This window comes from Rhinolophus hipposideros (genome assembly GCF_964194185.1).
Source record: "Rhinolophus hipposideros genome assembly, chromosome: 8".
NCBI lineage: Eukaryota > Metazoa > Chordata > Mammalia > Chiroptera > Rhinolophidae > Rhinolophus > Rhinolophus hipposideros.
Window position 1 is genome coordinate 52,614,039 of NC_138054.1, and position 23,263 is coordinate 52,637,301.

Here is a 23,263-nt window from a genome sequence, read left to right on the forward strand (position 1 = left end):
TGACTGTCAAATTGAAAATGACAACTTACTCACAACACTCATCCCCTTCTCTATTTCCTCATCACCTTCCAACACTGTGCTACTAAGGCTCTTGGCTTATGGTCTGTCTGCCCTCCTAGAACATAAGCTCCATGAGGGCAGGGGCTTTGCTTTGTCTACTGCGGGATCCCTGGAATTGAGATTGGTACCTAGTACGTCGTAAGAGCTCAAACGATGAAAGAATAAATTTCTGGGATCGGGGGAGTCAACAGAGTAGAGATGAGGATTAACCCCAAAATTGAAAGATGAGTTGGGGTCTGCCAAGCAGGGAGGAGCATTCACCATGCCAACTCCCAGAGGTGGAGGGGGCTCCTGGTGGGTTTAAGATTAATGGAAATCACTTAGAATTCTTAGGATTTATATATATATAATCACACACACACACACACACACACACACACACACACACACACAAAATATAAATATAAATGTATTTGCTAATCATGAGATGGCAACAAACTCCACAGAGGTAAGCTAGCTGTATGGCCAGACCTATAAAATCTTTTTCTACTTGACATTAGACTTATTTTTTCCACGACTGGAATTTTCTTCCTATCTTGTCTGGGAAGATGTCCCTGATATAAGTACGTCTGCTCTCCCACCACCTCCTAACTCATCCTGTCACTCCAGAAGTGGGTCAGCTGGCCAGCCATCCCAGACAAGGGGGGCGGAGAAGAGAATTCCCACACCCATCCCAGAGGACTCACGAAGAGCAGCCCTGTACTGCAGGGGTAGCACGTCAGACTTTGCTGACAAGTGTCAGGTCGGGTGGGGTCTCTGCGGACAGATCAGAACTGGTTCCACTAGCCACGTCACTTCCATTCTTTTGGCCTCAGTTTCTCCAGATGTAAAATGGGAATGATAACAAGGATTGCTGTGGGGATTAATGAGAAAGGGCCCAGACGGCGCTGAGCACATTTTCTGGCCTATGAGAAGCCCTTGCAATGGTGGCTGCTACTGTTACAGTGAGGCCCTCTGCATGCACTTCATCTGGGATGGGAACTGAAACAGTGGGGAAGGGACAGGACAGGTGCCCATCAGCTGCCTAGAGGGAAAAGGCAGGCACAGGCCACACTGAAGGGCTGTGTTGGGCAAGTCAGGAGAGAGCCCCTCATGGCTTCACAGAATCTGGTGACCATGCAGGAGTGTGACTGACCACCACACTGCACTGGGACTTTTTAGGAGATAGCTCCTCCAAATGCCACTCACTTCCCAACCCCTCCTACTCTGTCAAAAGCCTCAGGGTTCTGAGCAAGGAGAAAACCTGTAGGCCTCTCCCCTTGGGAAGTGGAAACCAGAGTGAACCTGAGGAGTCTCCATCAGTTCCCAGTCTGCAGCCCAAAGTGCTCTGGAGCCAGAATGCCAGGGTTTGAATTCTGGTTTCCTCACTGACTCAGCTGGGAGATCCTAGGCTGTGAGATCCTAGCTGTGAGAACCTAATCTTTGGGGGCCTCAGTTTTCACATCTGCAAAATGGGGTTAAAATTCCACCTGCTTCAACAGAGTTGCTGTGAGGATTAAATGTGCTACCGTATTTCCCTGAAAAAAAGACCTAGCCAGATAATCAGCTCTAAGGTGTCTTTTGGAGCAAAAATTAATACAAGAGCCAGTCTCATTTCACTATAAGACCAGGCATAATATAATAATATGATATGATATGATATGATATAATATGATATAATACTGGGTCTTATATTAATTTTTGCTCCAAAAGACGCAGTAGAGCTGATTGTCCGGCTAGGTCTTATTTTCAGGGAAACAGTATTGTGAGTAAGGCACTTAAAACAGTGCTTAGCTTAGAGAAAGCACTAAATTAGCTTTAGCTGTTATGATTCTTAAAGCTTACCTTTAAGAATCTCTGAAGTCTCTCCTCACCCATTACCCTGAGTGAAACCACCTCACTGCTTCCATTTGCCCCTAAGGTCAATCCCACCTCTTCCCTTCCCACCCCTCCCCCAACCTACTCTGAGTCCTGGAACCCTGGCCTGTGTGGCCCACATCTGTGGCCCCCTTGTCCTCTGGCTGCATCCTTGACTAAGATTCAGGGTGGCCCTCTTCATGGAGCCCCTCAGACTCAGGTTGGTTACCTCCCTGTCCAGCAGCTGCAAGCCTAGGGGAGCTAAGACTGTGAGTCGCCCCCAGGGTACTGCCTGATGGCCAGGGGTCCCTGCCACCCTGCCCACACCTCTGTAAATAGATCCCTTATACGACTTTTACAGTTAATCCAGTTGGAGTGTGTCATCTGTTTCCTGCCTGAACCTGATTCATACTCGTACTGACACCGACATCCTCTGGGTCTCCCTGGACCCGCCGGACATCGGTCAGAGTACCAGAAACACATTTCAGTTTGTAACGGGCCTGTTGGCAGGACATTATTGGTCTTCGTGGCATGCCCATGCCCTTCTCAGTGCTCGGTTCACTGGCGTGCTCAGAGAGGGCTTTGGAGTAAACAGATGAAGGAACGAATGATTAAAATAATAAGACAGGAAAAGGGAAACCCCCTACTGAAATTGCCTGTACTAAAACATCCAAACTAGGAAGAACATTTAGTCCCGTCAGTGGGGGAAACCTGTAATTACTCAGCACACACCATGTACCTCTTGAAACCACAGTTAACTAAATGCCCAGGGACATTCTTCCTTCTCATGTAGAAGACACTTCCGACCTCGGCAAAGCCCCACTCTCCCTGCTCGCGTAGAGCAAGCTGTTTCCCAAATGGCAAAGATTTGCTTACAAAATATTAACCCACGTTCTTCTCAAATGCACCTCCTTCTTTTTTGGTGTGGGGCTGCCTAAATGGGAGAAAGGAATGAACATGTACTGAGCACCTACTTTGAACCAGAGCTTGGTGCTCACAAACGTGTGAGTATTTATTCCTCAGTATGATCTACATGATGGAAATAATATTATTTCTATCTTTTAGATGAGGGAAATGAGGCTCAGAGAGGTAAAGTGACTTGTCCAGAGTCACAGAGCTGGTTCCCCCTCCCCTCTTTCCATTACTCCACACTTTCTCCAATGCATCTTCCAAATTCCGTTGTGTTTTTAACATGTGTTCCTGAGAATTATGTACCTGGCTTATGGTGCTAAGTCTTTCTTTGCAGGAAAACTAGAGCAATCACAATGTTTAACAGCACCCAAAACTCTACCTCTCCACCCACTGCTGCGTAGTGCCTTTTACAGGAACGCATGCAAATGTGTTATTTTCTTTGAGTGCTTGGTGAAGGAGAGGAAGATGGCAGCTTTGTGTGGAATGTGAACTATTTTATCTGATGCATTAATGAGTTGAGCAGAACCCAAAGCATTTTAAGGCAGATGCACTTTGCCATCACTTGTCAGTCACAGGCTTCCCAAGGCAGAGCAATTCCAGGCCAAAGAAAAGATCCCTTTGTCTGGAACTGTAACTGGTCCATAGTCAGAGACAAAGGGTCCAGTTTCAATGAGAATCTGAATAGCGATCAACAGCCTTTTCATTCAGCAGCCTGAAGAACAGTTTCCAAAAAACAATTTGCTGTGGAAGCGCTGTACCCTTGCTTCTGAGTCAGCTCAAGGCTGTAGGGCCAGAAGAGGACCCGCATTTACAGAGGCTGGAGTGGCAGCCACTGAATCTTGGCCTGGGGTTACTGGGCTGCCCAGCTCTGGAGCCCTGTTTCCCATTCCCTCGGGTGATGTGTTAGCCAAGGCTAATCGTATCTCCCCTTCTGCATCCAGGTAGGACGTCTTTGTGGCTATTAGAAAGGCTGGAAATTGGAAAAGTCACTCAAAGATCAAATTTTAAATCTGAATCTTATCTGAATCAGCTAGTTGACTGTTAAATCAAGTGTAGTTACAGTTTTCCTCCTGGGGAAAATTACAAGGTAATCTGGGTGCCGTTTCATGTCTTTCCTCCTTCTGCCTCAGAACTGCTCACTTCTCTAGGTTATGTTTCAGGTAAGAAGGAGTCATCATTATCAAATGGTTTTACACAGAAGGTTAAGAAACCTGGGTCAGCAGCATAGTACAGCGGATGTTGGGCCTGGATATCCCCGGGTTATAATCTTGGTCCTGCCTCCTATTGGATGTGTGAGTTTGGACAGTCAACTGAATTTACCTCTATGAACCTCAGTGTCCTTGCCAGTAAGATGGGGGCAGCAATTTTTACCTTTTTGTGGTATGTGAGGACTAAAGGTAAATGGAGTGATTCATACTGACACACAGCGCGAGCTTGGTTAATGGTAGTAATTTCCATTCTTAACATCCTGACATATTTACCCTTAGACTATATGCTTGTTTTATACTGTCCTCTGGCTTATGGAGATCACTACATATCTCTAATATCAGGATAAGCAACTTATTTAGTTTGATGTCACAATGTGCAGTGGTCAATTACACCCAACACATTTGGTAAAGCTCTCATCTGCAGGAATATGCATGGCCTGCAGGAACAAAGGAGGTATGATGAGGCAGGAAACTTGACCTACCCAGCTGTCAGAGACAAGGTACCCAGGGCATGGGGGACAGCAAGAGATCACGATGAATGGAAGCTAGTGTAAGGTGGGCTCATATCAGGGTGGAGTTGGGGCTGTAAGCAGGGTCCAGTCCTCCCTATTTCTATCCCCTTGCCTTGCTCTGGTGCCTGGCCACCCTGGGATAGGCCCTGAGAGGGGGACAACATTCCCCAGGAGACACTGGGAGAGAAAGCAGCAAGAGAGATAAGGGCACCAGGTCCAGAGGGACAGAGTACAGGCAAGCCTCTCTGACACCAGCAAGGCTCCTGCCAGTAGGGCCCCTTCCTTGGGCCCAGGGGTCTGCTCTATGGATCCTGCTTTGCTTTGTCTGCTCATATCACAAAGGGATCAGCCCACTACTCTGGATTCTCTCCATCTGTGTCATCATCGCTGATTCTGACGAGCTGAGAAGGAATCGTGGCATATCGGTCTTAGGGCTCAAACTCCCAACTGTAGCCAGACCCACAATTCCCATAGCAGCTGGGCTCCGCAGTGCTTCTCTAAGAGTTTCCTTCTCGATTCCCCAGATCACTTGTCATGCACCGTCACAGGTCCAAATCACGGAGAGGAGCCCCTCCATGTTTCCATAATACCCTGGGCTTTTCTCAGTCGGAATTGTTGCCACACTAGATTGAACATGCTTGTTGGCTGTTTGTCTTCTGCAATAGACCTTGAACTCCTCAGGGGCAGAAATCATGTCTTACTCTGTATCTTCAAGATTCCCCACAATGTGTGGGTCCCAAAAACATTGAGTAAATGCTTGGATTAGGATGTAGTCCTTGCTGACCTCTCTCATTTCTCACCATCATGCTATAGTTGGATTTATATGGAAGTCACTTTCCCCATCATGGCAACAAAGACTCCATAGTTGTCTTTGAAAATATACACTCTCACGCAGTAAATATTCAAAATAATTTGGCATATCGCGTACATTTTCCCATTCTCAATCCTGTCTAGCTCGTGGCCATGACCATTTGCTGCCAAGCCTAAGATGACCTCTCCCCTCCTTCTCAGACTTACCAGTAATGTCTGCATGCATTTGCACAAAAAGGGGATTCTTGCTCAGGCCTCCACACAGGAAAAGAGTGCTGATCGAGTGCCCTGCTGCCTGCATGGCCTCTACAATGAGGCGGGTCCCGAACTTCAAGGGATAAAAACAAAAGAAAGCATCAGAGGGACAGCAACAGTAAATGGTATGGAACATTTATGAAGTGTTTACCCAGTGCCAGACCCTACTTTCCATACACTCTCTCAGCAACCTGAGACTCGGAGAGATTAGGTTGTCTCTGACACACAGGTCACAAAGTCACAGAGTGGGAATTCCAACGTGGGACTGCCTGACTGAAAATCCTCTTAATTACTAGATTATTTGTTGCTATCAGTTGCAACAATACTGACAAAAACAAATGGCAATGCGAACACAGTTAATATTAATACAGTTCCTTCAAACCAATATTTGATGAGCGTCTATTATGGCCCAGGTCTTCTATAAGGTACTGGGAACAGAATGGAGTGATTGGCAAAACTGCTCCGAAAATAACGGTCATTGGTCCCTGAGTCAGTCTCCCTTCCCTAAATAGGAACTAAAGACATCAACAAATTCAGCAGCAGAAACATGGAGAGAGGGCTCTAATTGCATAAAAGAGATGAGACACAGAATTCTGTGGCAAAGGGTTAAAATGACCTTTGTTATCACCTGGAACCAGATAGTGGCTCTAATAATGAAGCTTCCAGAGCCAGAATCTATCCCCAGTCAGTCCTTAAAGATCTGGAATGACGCAAAGCCACGTGCTCTGGTTGGCTCAGGGTTTCGCCATATTTTCATTTCAGGCCTGTGTCTTCATATCTTCATTAAATGTGCTATCCTCATTCCTGTCTTGCTAAGTTTAATAAACTCAGTAACAAACGCTGATGCTTGGGAAAAGGACACTATCATAGGGTCATCAATGTGAATCTTAACGTAGAATTCTTTAGTTTTAGCTAGGATATCCGAATAAATAAAAATCCTCATTTATTTGGCACTGCAAAACCCAGAAATTCACAAATCATAATTTATTTGGGATAAGGATTAAAAACAAATAAAGATGAACTGTGATATGGCCTTAGGATGCAGGAAGTTTTTCTTTGGTGGAGAGACAGTCCTGAAAATGTTTCGAGATTGAGCAATTCTGGGGGATGACAAAGCCCGAGGTGTGGACACGGGAGTGAGGTGCTGAAGCAGACAGAGGAGAAGGTCAAGGGAGACGAGAAGGTCAAGATCAGAGAGGCCACAGATGGTACAGCCACCAAGAAGAAAACGAGTTTGGGCTGGGGAGAATACGTGAACCAATACCACAAATCAAAGTGTGACAGCATTGCTGGCAACTTGGTAGCCAAGTGCACAGAGAAGAGAAGGTCTCTTGGTCTGAGGGCATGCCATATCGGAAGCTTACCCAAAGTAAAGCAAGAGGGTTTGAGAAGTGATCTGACTGTCCCCGGGGCTGAAACACAGGGCAAGTGACATCTCCTTTAACAAGGCTATCTAGAGAGCAGGCTCTCCTGGACTGGAGGTGCCTCTGGGAGAGGGAATGGCTAGAGGGTGATTTGGGACCCTGGGTCATGCAATCCTGATTGCTGTGGAATAAACGATGATGACGGAGAGGGGTAGTTCAGGAGCAAAGCACAGCAGATCCAGCCCAGAGGTCTCTGGGTTGCTGAAGCTATTAGTGAATCTGGTAAGAATATGGATTAGGTGAAACTTGGGCCACTAAAGATAATCCACAGATGTAGTGTGTTAAAAAAAAAATTAAAACATGTTGTACCATATAAGGCCAGATCCTGCTTATTGATTACCCCCAGATGTTCTTTCTTAAGCTTTTTGGCGGTCATGAACTCTCTTGAGAATATAATAAAACCTATTCACCTCCCCAGAAAAAAAAAAGTCACAAAGTGGTATATTATAAATAATTTCAGGAGGTCTACAGATGCCCTTACATCCAGCATGGATCATTTGGTGTCCATGATATACAGGTAACCCTAGTCTATGCAAGGAGCATGAATCTGGAGTAGCTAAGATCATGGCGAATGAATTTAAAAAAACCTAGGATGGTATTAAGGTAGTTCACCTATTTCCTGAATCAAATTTGTGCCTAACCTTTCTCAGACTCAATTCTCATTTTTAAAATGAGATGAACCAATAATACCATATTGGTTCATTTGAAAATTCTATGGATTGTCAGAATATGAAAACAAAAATTAAATGTGGTCTTAGGCCTGATAAGACACAGTAAGCCCTCTCTTTGTAGAGAGTGTACGTAAGTTTGTAGAAGAGTGTCAAACATACGGGAAGTGTTTAGAAATAAGAGCCATTCTGGTTATTAGCCATATGCTAGGCACTCTGCTATGCATGTAAATGTCATCTCTAATCTAGTGACAAACTGAAAAACTGCTATTGTTATCCCCATTTAGGAGTTATATAATCTGCCTAAGGCAATACAGTCTGTATGGAGGGGAGGGGAACTGCCTCCTTATATGTACGGAAATGCCATGCAAAATTGATATTTCTGATATTTCTAAAACCAAGGACCTGGGCGCACATGATTAGTGGGACAGATTGGAGGGTAATACAAAGCCCATTGCCTGGGAAAAGGAAAGAAAGGATCTGTACAAGAGGCAATCCCTCAAGAGGGTTTGTGACAGCCTGTCTCTCCCGTGTGCCATTGTTGGCTGGAATTTCCCACTCAGGCTGGCAGTTAGTTACAGGGCATTCCCTTTTGGTGTCCCGGACTCCACTCTGTGAAACGCTCCTCCCTCCTGAAATGCCCCACCAAAGGGCTTTGTGTTAAAATGATTTTGTGCTCACCTTTCTGGAAAAAATGTTTTCACAGAGAAATTTAAATTAAAATTAGGCTGTTCCACTGGGAATGTACAGAACCAAATGCAAATTGAGAGACTTCAAATGCAAATGGTACTGTTTAAGGGTCTATGCTGAAAAGAAAACTATAGATGAACAGGCTATGGATAAACTGGGTGTTTGACAGGTCTTTCAATTAAATGTGATCAAGAAAGAATTTTACTTCATGGAGGGTTGTGCACAGTCTCCACTTAACTTCATTACAATATCTCTTCAATTTCATTCTATTCCCACAAAATACCAACCACAGATATTACTACAGAGAGGAATTTGTTTCCCTTTAACTTATCAACAACAAATAGGTGTTAGGGCCTTATCAGGGCCAATGAAACAAAAACAAAATTTTTAAGTTAAACATCATAGGAAAATATCTGTTATCAGATCGCTTTATTAAAACACACATTCTTGCATAAAAGATTAGAACACCCAGATACTTGTGCAAAACAGACTGAATTCCTCACAAATTGATTCCATAATAAAGTTTTATCAAAAAAATCTGTCTTTAATTGCCTTCCCTTTGTGGTATTATAAAGGTCGTTAAGACAATGGACAGAATAAATATGATAGCTTTTAATACATGACGGCCCATTACGTACAAGATTGATTTTCTAAGTGTGTGGTATTTGGGGAACTTTAGCAGGCTGCTCCTCATGTCAAGTTTATCCTCATTCATACATCTTTGGACTTCTGCTGCAGTGTTCTTACCAGGAAGGGGACCTCTGGGAGGCAATCCTGGCCAAATTAACAATGTTTTCTAAGATGTCTCAAGTCGAAACTGCTCTTGGGAATGCCTAGAAGCTTATTTTATCCAGGTAGTTTTATAAATAAAGAAAAAATGCAGCATGGTAAAGTGGAAAGCACACAAGCCTGGGAGTGAGACAGAGAGAGGTTCAAATACCGACTCTGTCACATATCAGCTGTTTTGACCTTGGTAAGTTGGTTTTTCCCCTCTGTCTGTAAAATGAGAACAATCTCACCACTTACAGATTACTATCTTAAGCCACAGGTGGGTAAGGCACAGTGTTTGGTGCCTGGCACAGACAGTGGGTGTCAATGAGAGAAAACAGTCACCATCACCACTGCATTATCCCTTGGCCCATCCTGTGTAGTCACCTTCTTCATTCGCATGGACTCAGAAGGATGAGACAGCTCTGATTTTCCGGGATTACTCATTTCAATGCAAGTGATTTATTTTACTGTAAGACTTTCACAAGTGACATTAACGAATCAGAAATAAAAGTTCCTCAATATACCATGTATCTACTTTTATTTTATAAATCCAGGCTCTGCCCCTTACTAGCTGTATGAAACTGAGCCATTAACCTCATTGAGGCTTAGGTTTCTAATCTATGGAACAGGGACTGTCATCCGTACCTTGTAAGGTTAAGTCAGATAATGTGTGGACAATATTTAGCACAGTGCGTAGCACATAATACCCTAAAAGTGTATTATTACCATTATCCTCATCATTACTATAAAGCAGGATCACTAAATAATTATTTTTACTACTGATGCACAGTTTTGTCCTTCATTCCATCTTACTAATCATTCCCTTCATTTTGATTGATGTCAGAATTGCTTGTTTTTGACCAAATCCCCATAAACAAAGCAGACTGATTGATTTCACTGAACTGGCCAAGCTATTAAATCAATAAGACAGTTGCCTCAGAAAAATACAGTCAAACTGGTCTATTAACCAAAAGGACGGTTTAATCTAATGAAGTTAGCTGATTCCATACTCGTACGTAGTTGCATTAAAGACCGTTACGTTCCTTTAGTGGTTGGGAAGTTCTGTTCTCTTATCATATGTACATGGCACCTGGACAAATCTGAACATAAGAAAAGCATTGTTGTTGGTGATATGGATATATAGAAAAAAATGCATGTAGTTCTATTATTTGAAGCACTGAAGTTATGAAAGAGGTATGAAGGAACAGAATAATTGAATAGCATATAAATATGTTCATAGCATTAAGAAAAAAATTTGTTTATAGGTATTTTTCTGAAAATGAATTCTAAATCAGAATTTAGTGAATTGATTTTTCCTTTCTGTTGCTTCTTATTTTCTTTCCAGAGTGGCTACGCCTCACTGGATAAACTGTGATTACGGGGTTCCTAACCAGCTGTGAGACCCTGAAAGCCATGACCCAATCCCTACAAATACACTTTCTAACGTGTGCACACATAGAATCTTTCATGAATGAGTTCAGGGTTTAGAACCCTCTTGCAGGCCACTCATGGATCACTTCTAGAGAAGAAGATTCCTTAGACAATCATGTTTAAGTCTCTAGGATTTTGTTTTCATTGTTGATTGATCTTTAGTTTAGGAGTTCCTAACACTTTAGATTTAAATTCTCCCTTTTCTCCTTCCCTAACCATTCAAAATGCTCATTCAAGCACCTAGTTATCTAAAAATATTTTCATGTTCTAAGGAAGCTTACTATTTAAAAAAAAACAAACAAAAAAATCCTTGTAACAATATTTTTGTGTGTGTGAAGAACAGTATCATGCATTTTATAAATTTGGACATTCTTAATTCTGGTTTCTCTTAATATGGCATCTGCTTGCTTGCTTCTCTTTAATTGAACTTAGCAGACAAATAAGATAAATGCCAAGTATGATGTTCAAAGACTTTAACAGTTTTCAGCTTTTTAGCTATTTGAGATTATTAATAAAGCAGGTGAAAACCATCATGAATTTCCTTCTGGACAGACATGCATCTCTTTCTGGTAAGCTTCCTTTTAATTGAGAATCTCTGTCACAAAAGCATATAGCATCCTGGGGAGCAGGTGGTCTAAAGTTTATTGATACTCTAAGTCTCTTTAAAAATGGAATTAAAATGTCTTACAGCAATGGCTTGAACTGTGGCCAGGTAGAGAATGGCAAGATCATCAAGATCCTGAGACAGTTTCAATCCAGTGACCTGCAGGGATGAAAACAAGAGAATATGAGATCCGAAAGGAGCTGCCATGGTCAGAGTGAGTTCCCATGAAACACGTTCAGATGTTTTTTTCTTGCCGACACAAGTTCATATGCAAATCCCCTTTTTTGTGAGCTGAACGTGAAATGACTACTAAATTGTTTAATCTAATCTCCAGACCTGGGAAAAACTATCCCTTCATAAAAGAAATGCCTTGCCTTGAATTAAACAAAAACAAAACAAATACTGTGGAAAGATTGTATTTGATATTTCTTAGCATGGAAGTATATTTCTTTCTTCTTCTTTAAAAAAATGTTCTTTTATTACAAATATCGTTGGCTTACCAAAATCAACATGGAGCAGTAGCATTCTAGTAAAAGATGACCTTATTCCAAATTCTGCTACTGTCAGAATTCAGTGTAACAACATCTAGAGGGTATTCGGGGTAAAATAATATGTCTCCTATAAATGTTATACCTACTATGGGATAATTTAGAATCTGTGGTTTGCGAGGGAATTCCATTAATGTCAATCGGAACCACATGCTTATATGGAGTACGGCAGTCTCTGGGACATTCCAGAACTGAACAGGATGATGGATTTGGGTGACTTAAAGATTTGTTCAAAGACCCCACCTTCACATCTCCCATTTATTAAGGTGTTCTCTCGGGACACTGCCAGAGGGTTAAGACTGCTGGTTTTGTCAACCCTAGTCGGAAGTTTGTGGCCATCAATATCGGAGTTCACTTTATATTTTCACATTACAAAAATTCCTTCACATTACATACATTTCACGGGTCCTGAGTTCAATGAGGCAGCGACATGCAGCCTGCGTTATAAAAGGGGAGCTGAGTGGTCTACCCAGTTCCCTTTCTTTCATCTCTCCAGTCCCATTTATTACTCTCTCCAGATTCCCCTGCCATGATTAAGGGGCCAGTATTGGCCTGTTGGCAGGGTACCAATACCATTCCATTGCCCAAACCAGAAACCTGGGAGCACCCTTTCTTGACATCTCTTTCCCTTCCCATATTTAGCCAGCCTCCAAATTGTGTATATTTGCTCTCAAAAATCTCTTTTGAATCCATCCCCTTATCTTCATTCTCACTGTCTCTAACTTCCTTAACCCAGGCCACTGTTATGTCCTTCCTGATTGCTGAATTAGCCGAAAGCAAATCCCCATTTCTAATGGTGCTGCTCTCTACAATGGAGTTAGTGATCATTCTCAAATGCAAATTTGGTCATGGTACTCTGTTGAAATTTCTCCTCATTGCCCTCGTTTTGAAGCAGAAATGCCTTCACTTCCATGTGCTTCTTCCTGGGCTCACCCTGCTCACTTCTCTAGCTCTGTGCTTGCCCCTCCTCACTTAGCGTCCCATATCCCAGCTATTCTGGATACTTAGCTAAGTCTGTTGATAAGGGGATTCCTGAATTCAGTAGAGCTGCCTGCTGTGAGTTTTTCTTGGCAAACAACTGAGCAACTAGAGGAGAACAATGGCTTTGCTTTTAACACAGAGGAATGCGGAAGGTTTGAATGGGAGAGCAGAGAGGAACTTTGGGGATGCGTCCCCCCAAACCAATAACTCTGTGAAGGAACAGCTCTCATAAAACTCCCCAGAGACCTAAACACACAGTAAGCATGCTGGAGCTAGGAGAGAACATGAACAATGCTGACAATATAGAAGTTCATTTCAGAACCTTCCCGAGAAAATAATTTGCCTCAAGGAACACAAGAATGGAAACCAGCACCCAGGTGTTCTGACAGACTTTACCTGTGTTATTCACCATAGACTCAGCGCTCCTTTTTCCTTTTGTATACCACTCTCTCCTAACACCCTATCCTTTCTGTCAAATGATATGAGAGCACAGTATTTACTACCTCAGCTCCTCATATATTCATAGAGGTGAGGAGCCATTTGCTCTATGTCCCAGTACCTACCCCCAAGCTCCACACTTCTTACCCTTCCTCATCAGACAAGTGGCTTATATGAGAAAGGGGCAAAAGTAGGGTCCCTGTAGCTCCTATGGAGCCTTTGTGAGAAGTAGAAAAAGTTGCCACATTCAGGTGGATTAAATACATAAGACATGCCATCTGGGAGAAAGACTTATAAAAAGGAGCAGAGCAGACAGTATTTCAGCATATGACAGTATTTCAGTCATATGCCCCCTCAGCCGAATATCTTGGTGTGAGCAACCAGCAGTATCACTAGTCACAAATGCTCTCTCTCTCTCTCTCTCTCTCTCTCTCTCTCTCTCTCTCTCTCTCTCCTGTACTGGCCTGGCCTCAGTAGCATCTCTGCTGTTGGTCTACTGGGAAAGCCACCTGGGCCATGGCTTAGCATTCTCCTCCAGAGCCAGGCCACCTCTGGCCTCCCGTCCAGGATCATCAATGTGATGTGAATCAAGCCACGATCCTCTGTGTGACAGGGTATGTACCTGCTTGGCACACCCACATCCTACTACAGGTTGGTACTAAACAACAGATTTAGATAAGTTATCATGGGATTGAGGGAGGAATTTGACTTTGTATATAAGATGCCCTCTCCTATTAATTAATTAGGAGCCCCAGTGCCCTCTATAGTAACATTGATAATGTAACTGGTTCTGATAGCCTTCTCAATTAGTAAGAACCAGTAAGAGAAAAAGGGGTGTAATATTGCTACATTTAGCTTTCTTAATCTCCTGAGGAAATAATTTGCAAATATTCATAAGAACTTCCAAAAAAGAACTGGTCGGCAAGCAAAAAGATATTACGGATCCTTCTCTAAATTTCCAGAGCTCAGAAATCATAGGGCAGAAAAGAGAAGGTACTTTCTTTTCTCCAGAAACTGAGAATGAGATGATCAATGTAAATGAGCACTAAATTTAACTTGAGCTTGTTAGCAGCTATGGAAGAAAAGGACACATGATGGGTGACGTAGCTTCCCCCCCCCCCCCCCCGATAAGTAAAACATGCCTATCTTCAAGGGAGAAAAAGTTTTTCCTGGGAAGAAGGTACTCAGTACAGAAGAGAATCAGTAAGCACAGTTCTCTCATAGCCATTCCCAACATTTCCTCACCACTAGCACCAGGGTCATAGAGTTGAAATGTGACTCAGTAAAAGACATTTCTCTCTGAAGTGTGATGTTACTTCAGTCAGGGGTTCCTGCTTCCTTGACATCTCACCAGATATGCAGATGGAGACATTAGCAGGACAGATGATCATTAAGTCCATTTGATTCTCTCAAACACCAGGGACCGAACCCCTGCCTTGGCAAAAGTCAAATGACAGCCAGCCCAAGATGGAACTTTCTAAGGGATGCCTGCCACGTGGACCACTCAGGAGGGTACAAAGGGCCTTTAGGGAGCTGTCTTGGTAGGGGGGTGGCAGCAGTGCCCTGGGAGTGCCAGGGATGTCCTGGGAGAGGTATAGCTTTATAGCCCGTGAGAAAGCTGGGACAGGACAGATGAGCTGATACCCCTGGCTGAAGGCTGAATGGTTCCATTATTAAGAAGGAGTGGGAAGGAAACCTAAGTGGAAGGAATGCATTTATATATGCACATGTGCCTATTTTGACCTTTTGGGCAAGACAGTGAAATGTGTGGGGAAGCCCCATGGGGCAGTTGCTATGGTAAGCACACTTTATTTATTTTGGCTATTGTGTAATGAGGAGAACCATAAGAGAAAACACTTCTAATTAATATTTAGAGATGTGTGAAAGCTGCACATGGTGGCCAATGAGATGCGAACTGCAATTGATTATTTCAACATCCTAGATAATGGTTATAAAACACTTACGTAAAATCATTATAGGATTTTTGAGTTTAGGAGTGTAGGTAAATGGAAAGGTGATGAACTTTGGAATAAGACACCTGGGTTTAAAGCTTGCCATTTCCCCTAACTGGCTGCACGAAAGTGTGAGTTTTGTAACTTCAGCTTTTTTCGTTTGTAAAGTAGGAATAATAAATAATACCTTAAGGTATCTGTGTGAAGATTAAATATCATTTTCGAAGTGCCTTACTTTTTCAGCAAGCTGTACTGAGTTTACAAGAGCTATCTACTTGTGATGCCAACTAGGTGTGCATAGGTGGCACTTAAAAATGGTCATTCTCTTTCCCTTTCTCTTAGTAAATGTACATTCTCTTTCTCTTGAATGCATGAAGGGCTCAATCCTATTCATTAACTGGAATACAGCAATAAAGCATCTCCTTCAACATGCCATGGGTACCACAGGGTATTAACGAGGACCACTGAAGACTAGTGGCTGTCCACGGCAAAATATATGTTGACCACCAGCATCATGATGTTAAAGGTATGGACACCTAGGAGTATGGACAAGCAGTGTGTCCCTGATAAGTGCTCAGGGATTTTGCAAGTGTGGAATTCACTTGCAAAAACTCTGGAGAAGCCTGAGTCCTTATCAACTAACACAAGTCCATTTACCCTGGGAAGAGGAAAGACAGATGAACGTCACCGTGCACGTCAGCTTAAATCTTGCTGCCACTTAGTAGCCGTGAGAACTTGGGCACATGTCTTAACTCTTTTCTGGGATCCCAGGTGAATGTAGATTTCCTGAGATCTAAGTCCAGATTTACTGGACCTTTGTCATGGGCCTAGCAATTTGCAATTTCAGCACAATAAAGTGTGGACATAATTGTCCTAAATCTTGGCATTGTGAATTATAGGTTCATGAGCCCTAAAACAGTTGAGATTAACAAATGTGTTAGTAATGTAGTTAGCTAAGGTTTTTTTTTTTCCCATCTTAGTTGTTAAAGGAAATGAAGTGATTATAAGAAAAAATGGAGGGGGGACTTAGAAATAGATTCTCAAGGGGTCTCTAAAAATTACAAACAACAGAAACACGATTCCCTGTCTTGAGATTTATCTAGAGTCATCAGAACTTGACGGGGGCATCCATAGCTCAGGGGAATTGGTTGAGAGCTTTTCAGAACACAAAGGCACAGGAAAAATGCTCTGTGTGCTCAGTCAATCATGAAGGTGGAGTTGATGGACAGACAGTGAGGAAATGAGGAGGATCAGAAAAAGATTTATAGAAAACGTCTGAAGAGAGGATGGAGATTGGAGAACAGGACTGAGGTAATCAACAGCCTGGAAGAGAAAGGAGACAAATCTCCCAGGCAACATGTAGAGGTTTCCTTTCGGTAAGCATCAGGAATCGAAGCTGACACTTGGCATTGCCTAAAATGCACCCAGATTTGGAAAATGCAGATACATGTGTTAACACAACGTGATAGGCACAATTCTAGACAGGTCCCCCCAAGATTCCCATCTCCAGGTTACTCAATCAAACACTAATCTAGGCATTGCTCTAAAGGGACTTTGCAGATGGAACTAGTTACTAGCCAACTGACCTTAAAATATGGAGATTATCCTGGATTTTCCAGTTGGGTGCCATATAATTCATGCGCTCTTAAAAGCAGAAGAGGCAGGCAGAAGTTAGTCAAGAGATATGGTAGAAGAAGGAGGCAGAAGAAATGAGTCAGAAATGGAAATCAGAAAGATTCAAAGCATGAGAAGGACTTGACGGCCATTGCTAGCCTTGAAGATGGAGAAAGGGGACAAGGAACTGAAAGGGAGTGGCCTCTAGAAGCTGAGGACCCTGCCTGACAGTCATCCAGTCACAGGGACCTCAGTGCCACACCTGCAGGGAGCTTAACTTGGCCAACAATTTGAATGAGTTTGGTAGTAGATTATTCCCAGAGCTTGCTGATGGAAGAGCCCTTGGTTCTAGTCTCCTGAAAACTAGAACGGAGAAACCTGCTAAGCCAGCCTGGGCTTCTGATCTACACTGGGAGAAAATAAGTCTCTAAGTTTGTGGTAATTTATTACAGCAGCAACCGACAACTAATATACACACACAATGACTAGATGACAGGTGACATTCTCCCTCACCACCTTATACTATTGGTGAACTCTACACCACACAACATGCGTCCATTCGCTGTTTCCCAAATGTACCAAGCACTTCACACCTTTGTCTGCTCTGCTTTTGATGCTCTAAATCTAAGTGATTTTAATATGTCATGTACCAGTATCCCAAAGCTGTTCTGGTAAACTGTCCTGGCCCCCACTTGCTATCATCCAATCCTGTCTTGGATTTAAATACCGACTTGGATCCCATCCTGGGTCCTCTGGCCTGAGTCCTTTCCCATTATTTATCTGTTGGGCCTTCTTAGCAGGCTTCTACCCGATTCACTCATCATTATACACTACCCTGGGAAGAACTCCTGTCCCTAACCTACCTCCTCCCCCAGTTCTACTTGTTGTTTAGTGTATACAGAGAAGATAGAACGTACGAAGAAAGAAAAGTCTACTTCTGTGATATAATTTAAAAAGTCAGTAAAACGAGTGAGAAATGTGGCAGACACATTGAAAACAGAGCAGAAGGAATATGAAAACACAAAGATCTTTAAAAGGAAAAAAAAAAAAATTTTCTCCCTAAGAATGTCAGTCACCCTTGTTTGAACTGACTAGGTTCTAGGACCACTTCTGGCCTTTTTTTCCTTTCGGTAAATAACTTAGACTCTCTCAGCCTCAGTTTCTCCATTCTTTTAAATGGGGGCAACAACACTGTTTTGCAGGGTTAATATGAAAACTGGTGATGATGCATTTAAAGTATCTGGCACATCGTGGTCCCTGAAAAAATGGTACCTATTATAAATTACAATACTAGCTGCTAAATAAGTTGCTTCAATAAAAAAAAAAAAAACACACATCATCATCATCAGAGAACCAGTTAAATGATACTGAGGATATTAAGCTTTGTTATAGGATTCTATTTTTCACAGGCAAAAACAATATGTGAAAAAACAGCAAAATAAAACTGCATTAAATCGTAACAGAAACATCAACAAATTTATGTCAAAGTGCCCACGTATTTCCAAGGCTTATAAACATATCACTCAAAAGCTACTTTAATTTGCCCATGAACGTCCAGCTCCATCATCCATCACCCTTTCAGAGGAAGCCACAAGGAAACAACCTCTGGTTTCTACTAAGATCTTGCAAATACTCATCTGAGTTGCTGACTCCATCCACATCTGACTCTGTTTAGTGATACCCATCTCCAGCTACGAGTCAATCCTCTGGGAACTGGCTAAGATCTTGTAACGCTTCTTTCCTGACACTCTCCCAGTTTTCCACATGCACACAGGCTCTGTGCTTGCTTTGACGAGCTGTTGGAGCAGCATTCAACCTCTCCAGCAGTCAACCGTACATATGCTCTCCAGCATATGGCCTTACGTTAGAAATCACAGCTCTTCAAAGAACCAGAAAGTAACTTTTTGTTCTGGGTAATGCTGTGCTTGGAAAAAGAAGCACAGAAAACACGTTTCCACCAATAGTGAACTTGGTGTGTGCTCATGGCATGCTATATCTCCAAAGTAAATTAATTATTCAAGTGGGTATTTCAGAAAATAATTTTTAAAAAAATCAAAAAGAGGAAGCCATATTAATTTCAGAATAAAAACTGGTTATATCCACAAGGAAGAAAGGACTCTTTCAAAATTCCCACAGTGCTGGCTGTTTTGAAACACCAAATTTGAGTGTGCTATTGTGTTGATGAGGAAATTGAGGGCCAAAGTCTTAAACACAGAGAAGACTAATCTCTACGGCTGTATGAAACTTTGTTCTGTGATAGACCGAGAGATTGTTCGGTGTCTCTAGCTGGCTGTGCTTATAACCTCCATGATGAGTCCAGTTGGACGAAGGTGGATGGCTTGTGACAGGCTCTCAGGATTCAAAGGAGACTCCTAGACTCCGGCTGGCCAGCTTGTAAACATGCAAGTAAGACACCGCTAGGAAGAAGCCATCAATTCCAATGCCTTTGCTGTTGGTGTCTGTGCAGTGACAGTCTCCCCACTTGATTCCGACAATGCTGCTCTAAGGAAGCCTGGGCCCTTCCTGCTGATGAGCAGACTGACCTCACCGAGCGAACCTCAAAGGTCACACAATGGATACATTTCCAAGTCAGGATGCAAATACAGTCTAACTGCAAAACCTGGGCTCTCTTTACAGTCTCACAGGGGTAAAAACTATCCAATCAACCATTCAAAATACACACACACACACACACACACACACACACACACACACACACACACACAATGTAAGACATGCAACCATTCCTGATTGTGAAAATTTAGCTCCATCACTCTTTATGTGTGACCATGTCATGTTTCTGTACTATAAAAGGAAGCATTTTTCTTTTGGTTTAGTTTTAAAGAACCTGGAATCACCAGTGTATTTTGACGATGATTGATGGCTATTCCCCAAGCTCCTGCTTCGTTTACATATCGCATGCGCAGCCCTTGCCTCGCCATGCCCCATTTATCAAGTGGAAAGGAGACTATTCACATAAGTGAGCACTTGGTCCAGGCATACTATGAAGTTGCCTACCCTCTAACCTCCATCTAAATGTAGTCCAGTGCTGTAGGTCGATACGGCAGCACCAGAGGAAAACATACAACAGTTGGTCACATGGCAGGGAGCCAACTGTTACCAGAACAAAAGAAAATGATTCTATTAAGCACAACGGAAGGATGCCTGGGCGCCCTGTTCCTGCTCATGAGGGAAGGCACCTCGAGTGGAAGGGTTTAGAGCCAGGTCAACCCGGGAGTAGCAATTACTTTTGAAATCTGAGTCAGTGAGGGTGGGAAGGAAACTAGAACCACTACTGAGAAGAGATAGGGGCAGAGCTTTCCAAGGATAAAAAATGGAGAAAGAGTGAGAAGGCTGGTGGTCAGAACAGGCGAGCAAGGACCAGGGTGAGGAGTGTGGGTCAGTATTAAGCCACGCATGACGTAGCTGTTGGACTTCTTTTTTATAGTCCTCAGTGCTCTTTTCAAAGTCCAGAGTTATGAGTTAAGGCAGCCTCATGGGAATGGGAATCCTAAAAGTCAGGATTCATGTTTTTATTGAAGCTCTGCCATTTCTTGGCTTCATGACCCTGGGCAGGTCACTGTACATTCATTCCTCATTCAGCAAATAAAGATGAAGATAATTGCTTAGCCGTAAGGCAATTATTCAGTGCCTATCTCTGACCTAGGTTCTGTTGGAATTTAAAAAGTAAATGAGCTATATAGCTCCCACCCTCAAAATGTTTTTCTAATAAATTTAAAATACAGGCTACATCTCTGATCTTACTTTCTTCAGTAAAAGTTATGTTCTTTTTTTTTTTTTATTGCCTTCAATGCAGGTTTTAATTCTGCTATTGTATTTTTGGTTGTCTTTAACATTTCCTTTTTTTTTTTTCCTTTTCTTTTTTGGTCATTCCATTGTCTTTTCTTCTGAACTCATTTTTTCCTAATAAGTTTTTACCGTATTTCATAGAGCTGTGCCTTAAAAAAATTCCCATTGAATATGCCAAGACATTTTTTAATATTTTCTTTTTGTTTCAGTAGTAAATAATTTTTAGAGGCCTTTCCCTAAGTGTTCAAATGGTATTTCTTTTTCTTTGTACGCAACATGTTTTTCCTAATGGACTCACTTTATTATTATTTTTAATTCGTTCTAACTAGAGGTGTACATATGAAGTGTTTCCAGCATGCAGTCTACATGACTTATTCCCAGTCCCACTCACTGTAGCTTGGGTTTGCCTCTTCAGATCTGTAGCTAGTCAATTCCCAAAGGCCAGCAGGTTTTATTTTGTGTAGATGTGTTGGCTGGAGGTAGTCACCACTGCCCGGCTTTCTAATCCTAGAACAGACAGTAGACATTCAAAACTACAGCCCTCCTCCAAATTCACAGTGTTTTCCTCAGGGTCTCTGCCCCCTTAACAGAGTTTTACTCAGGATCTTTAGAATGTAGGGCATCACCATTCATCCTAAATCAGAATTCCCGTCCAGTTGGTTTCTCAGGTTGGCAGTTTTTTAATGGACTGAACTGAAAGGGAAGATAAGATTTGGGTTGTGTTGGAGTTCTGGGAAATTCAACTCACTGGCTGCTTTCAAAAAACAAAACAAAACAAAAAACCCTAACCACAACAGCATAGTAGAGGGATGACTGTTCTGTTTTTAGCCTTAAAGGGGCCTTGCATTTTTAAGTGAGGGAGATGAAGGTGGAGATGTCCAAATTCTCCCAAGGCTAGTGGTTTACTTTGTTTGTATGCCATATATTATGTTTATCAAACAAGTTACCTTTAGTCTTTTAGCTTCTGAAAAATCTTTCCAGATTCTCTCTGAGAATGTCAATTCGGGGTTGAAGAGGTTGTAGAGAAAAAGGAACCCTCATACACTGTTGATGGGAATGTAAATTGGTGCAGCCGCTATGAAAAACAGAATGGAGGTCCCTCAAAAAATTAGGAATAGAATTACTATATGACCCAGCAATCCCTCCCCTGGGTATCTACCCAAAAAATCTGAAAACATTTATCTGTAAAGCTATATGTAGCCCTATGTTCACTGTAGCATTATAGACGTTGGCCAAGACATGGAAACAATCAAAATGTCCTTCGATAGATGAATGGATGAAGAAGTGGTACTTATATACAACGGAACATTACTCAGCCATAAGAAAAGATGAAACAGTGCCATTTGTGACAACATGGATGGATCTTAAGACTATCATGCTAAGTAAAATAAGTCGGACAGAAAATAGTCGAGAACCATATGACTTCACTCAGATGTGGGTTATAAAACTGAAAGCAACAAACTAACGAGCCAAACAAACAAAAACTCAGACACAGACAACAATTTAGTGGTTACCAGAGGGTAAGGGGGGTAGAGGGTGGTAGAGGAGGATAAAGGGGGTCAAATATATGGTGACGGAAGGAGAACTGACTCTGGGTGGTGAACACACAATGTGATATACAGATGATGTGTTATAGAATCATATACTTGAAACCTATATAACTTTACTAACCAATGTCACACCAATAAATTTAATACTTTTTAAAAAAAATGTAGTTTTCCTTGTTGAATATCATCTTAATTGTCAAGGTCAGCATGGCTTTATGATTTTTTTGCATCTTCATAGGTATTTTCAAGTGAAGTAGAGAAAGGTTTGTATAAGGGCTTGCCAGCCAAATGCCACTTTAAAAAACAATTCAAAGTCGGATATTTACTGAGTACCTCCTTCATCTTGCACAGATGTCTCTATTACAGGGTTCACACGGTGTAATGATTATGTACACACGCACTTGCACATACACAATAATTATTTTCCTCACTTTCATGTGAATTCGAAACAGGTACAGTTTCTTTTTTCCTTTGTGTTCATAGTAGGTGATTAATAAGCACTTGCTGAATGAATGAATGTCTAACAAACGTAAGAGACAGCAGTCACTGAGGCAAGAGTCAAGAAGTGAGAGAGTGGAATGCTGCGGAAGCCGAAGGAGCATAGGGAGTGTCCAGAGGTTCTCTGGGAAAATATTTTCTTTTTTTATTACCAAGACAAAATGCTAAATGCAATCCAGCACTGGCAACAACAATACAAGGAGCCCACATCGGAGCCATTCACACGCCATGCTCTCTCCTCCTCTTCAGAACACAGCAGTTACTATGATTTCCCTGGCCCCGCACCTTTCTCATTTCACTCAGTGTCAATGTCATTGGCTATCCAAAGCCTTTCCTGACCACTGAGACCAGGTTGGGCAATCATCTTCTATACATCTAGGGAGCCCTGGACACTGAATGGCACCTGGAACTTGAGCCAGTATCCCCACTGCCTGTTTATATGTTGTCTGCCCCAAAGACAGTGACAGTCCTGAGGGCTGGAATTATGGCTACTTACTCTGATACCCACTAGGACCTATAACAGGGCCTGTGCTTGTTAAAATAATTAATTAATTGATGAACAAATGTACTCATCCTTGTGAAAAAAATGGAAGCCGCTTCTCTGAATTTACCTGCTCATTAACACTGGTATTCAATACTTATATGGATAGTCAGAGTAGCAACTAATCCATGCAGTATTAGCAAATTGCTCATA

At 42.3% G+C, this 23,263-nt stretch overlaps 1 protein-coding gene across 21 annotated transcripts in view; it reads right to left on the minus strand.

Annotated features, from left to right (window-relative positions):
• FGGY (FGGY carbohydrate kinase domain containing) overlaps positions 1-23,263 on the minus strand; it is a 661,235-nt gene that overhangs the window by 75,415 nt on the left and 562,557 nt on the right. For all 21 annotated transcript variants that reach the window (XR_013993878.1, XR_013993879.1, XR_013993880.1 and 18 more), the window contains 2 exons: positions 11,266-11,340; positions 5,546-5,666 (listed from right to left, as the gene is read on the minus strand). Coding sequence is in view for 18 of the 21 variants with exons in the window: in XM_081057761.1 (XP_080913887.1) it covers positions 5,546-5,666; positions 11,266-11,340 (196 nt within the window). In the remaining 3 variants the exon portion in view is untranslated. The remainder of the gene's footprint in view (positions 1-5,545; positions 5,667-11,265; positions 11,341-23,263) is intronic.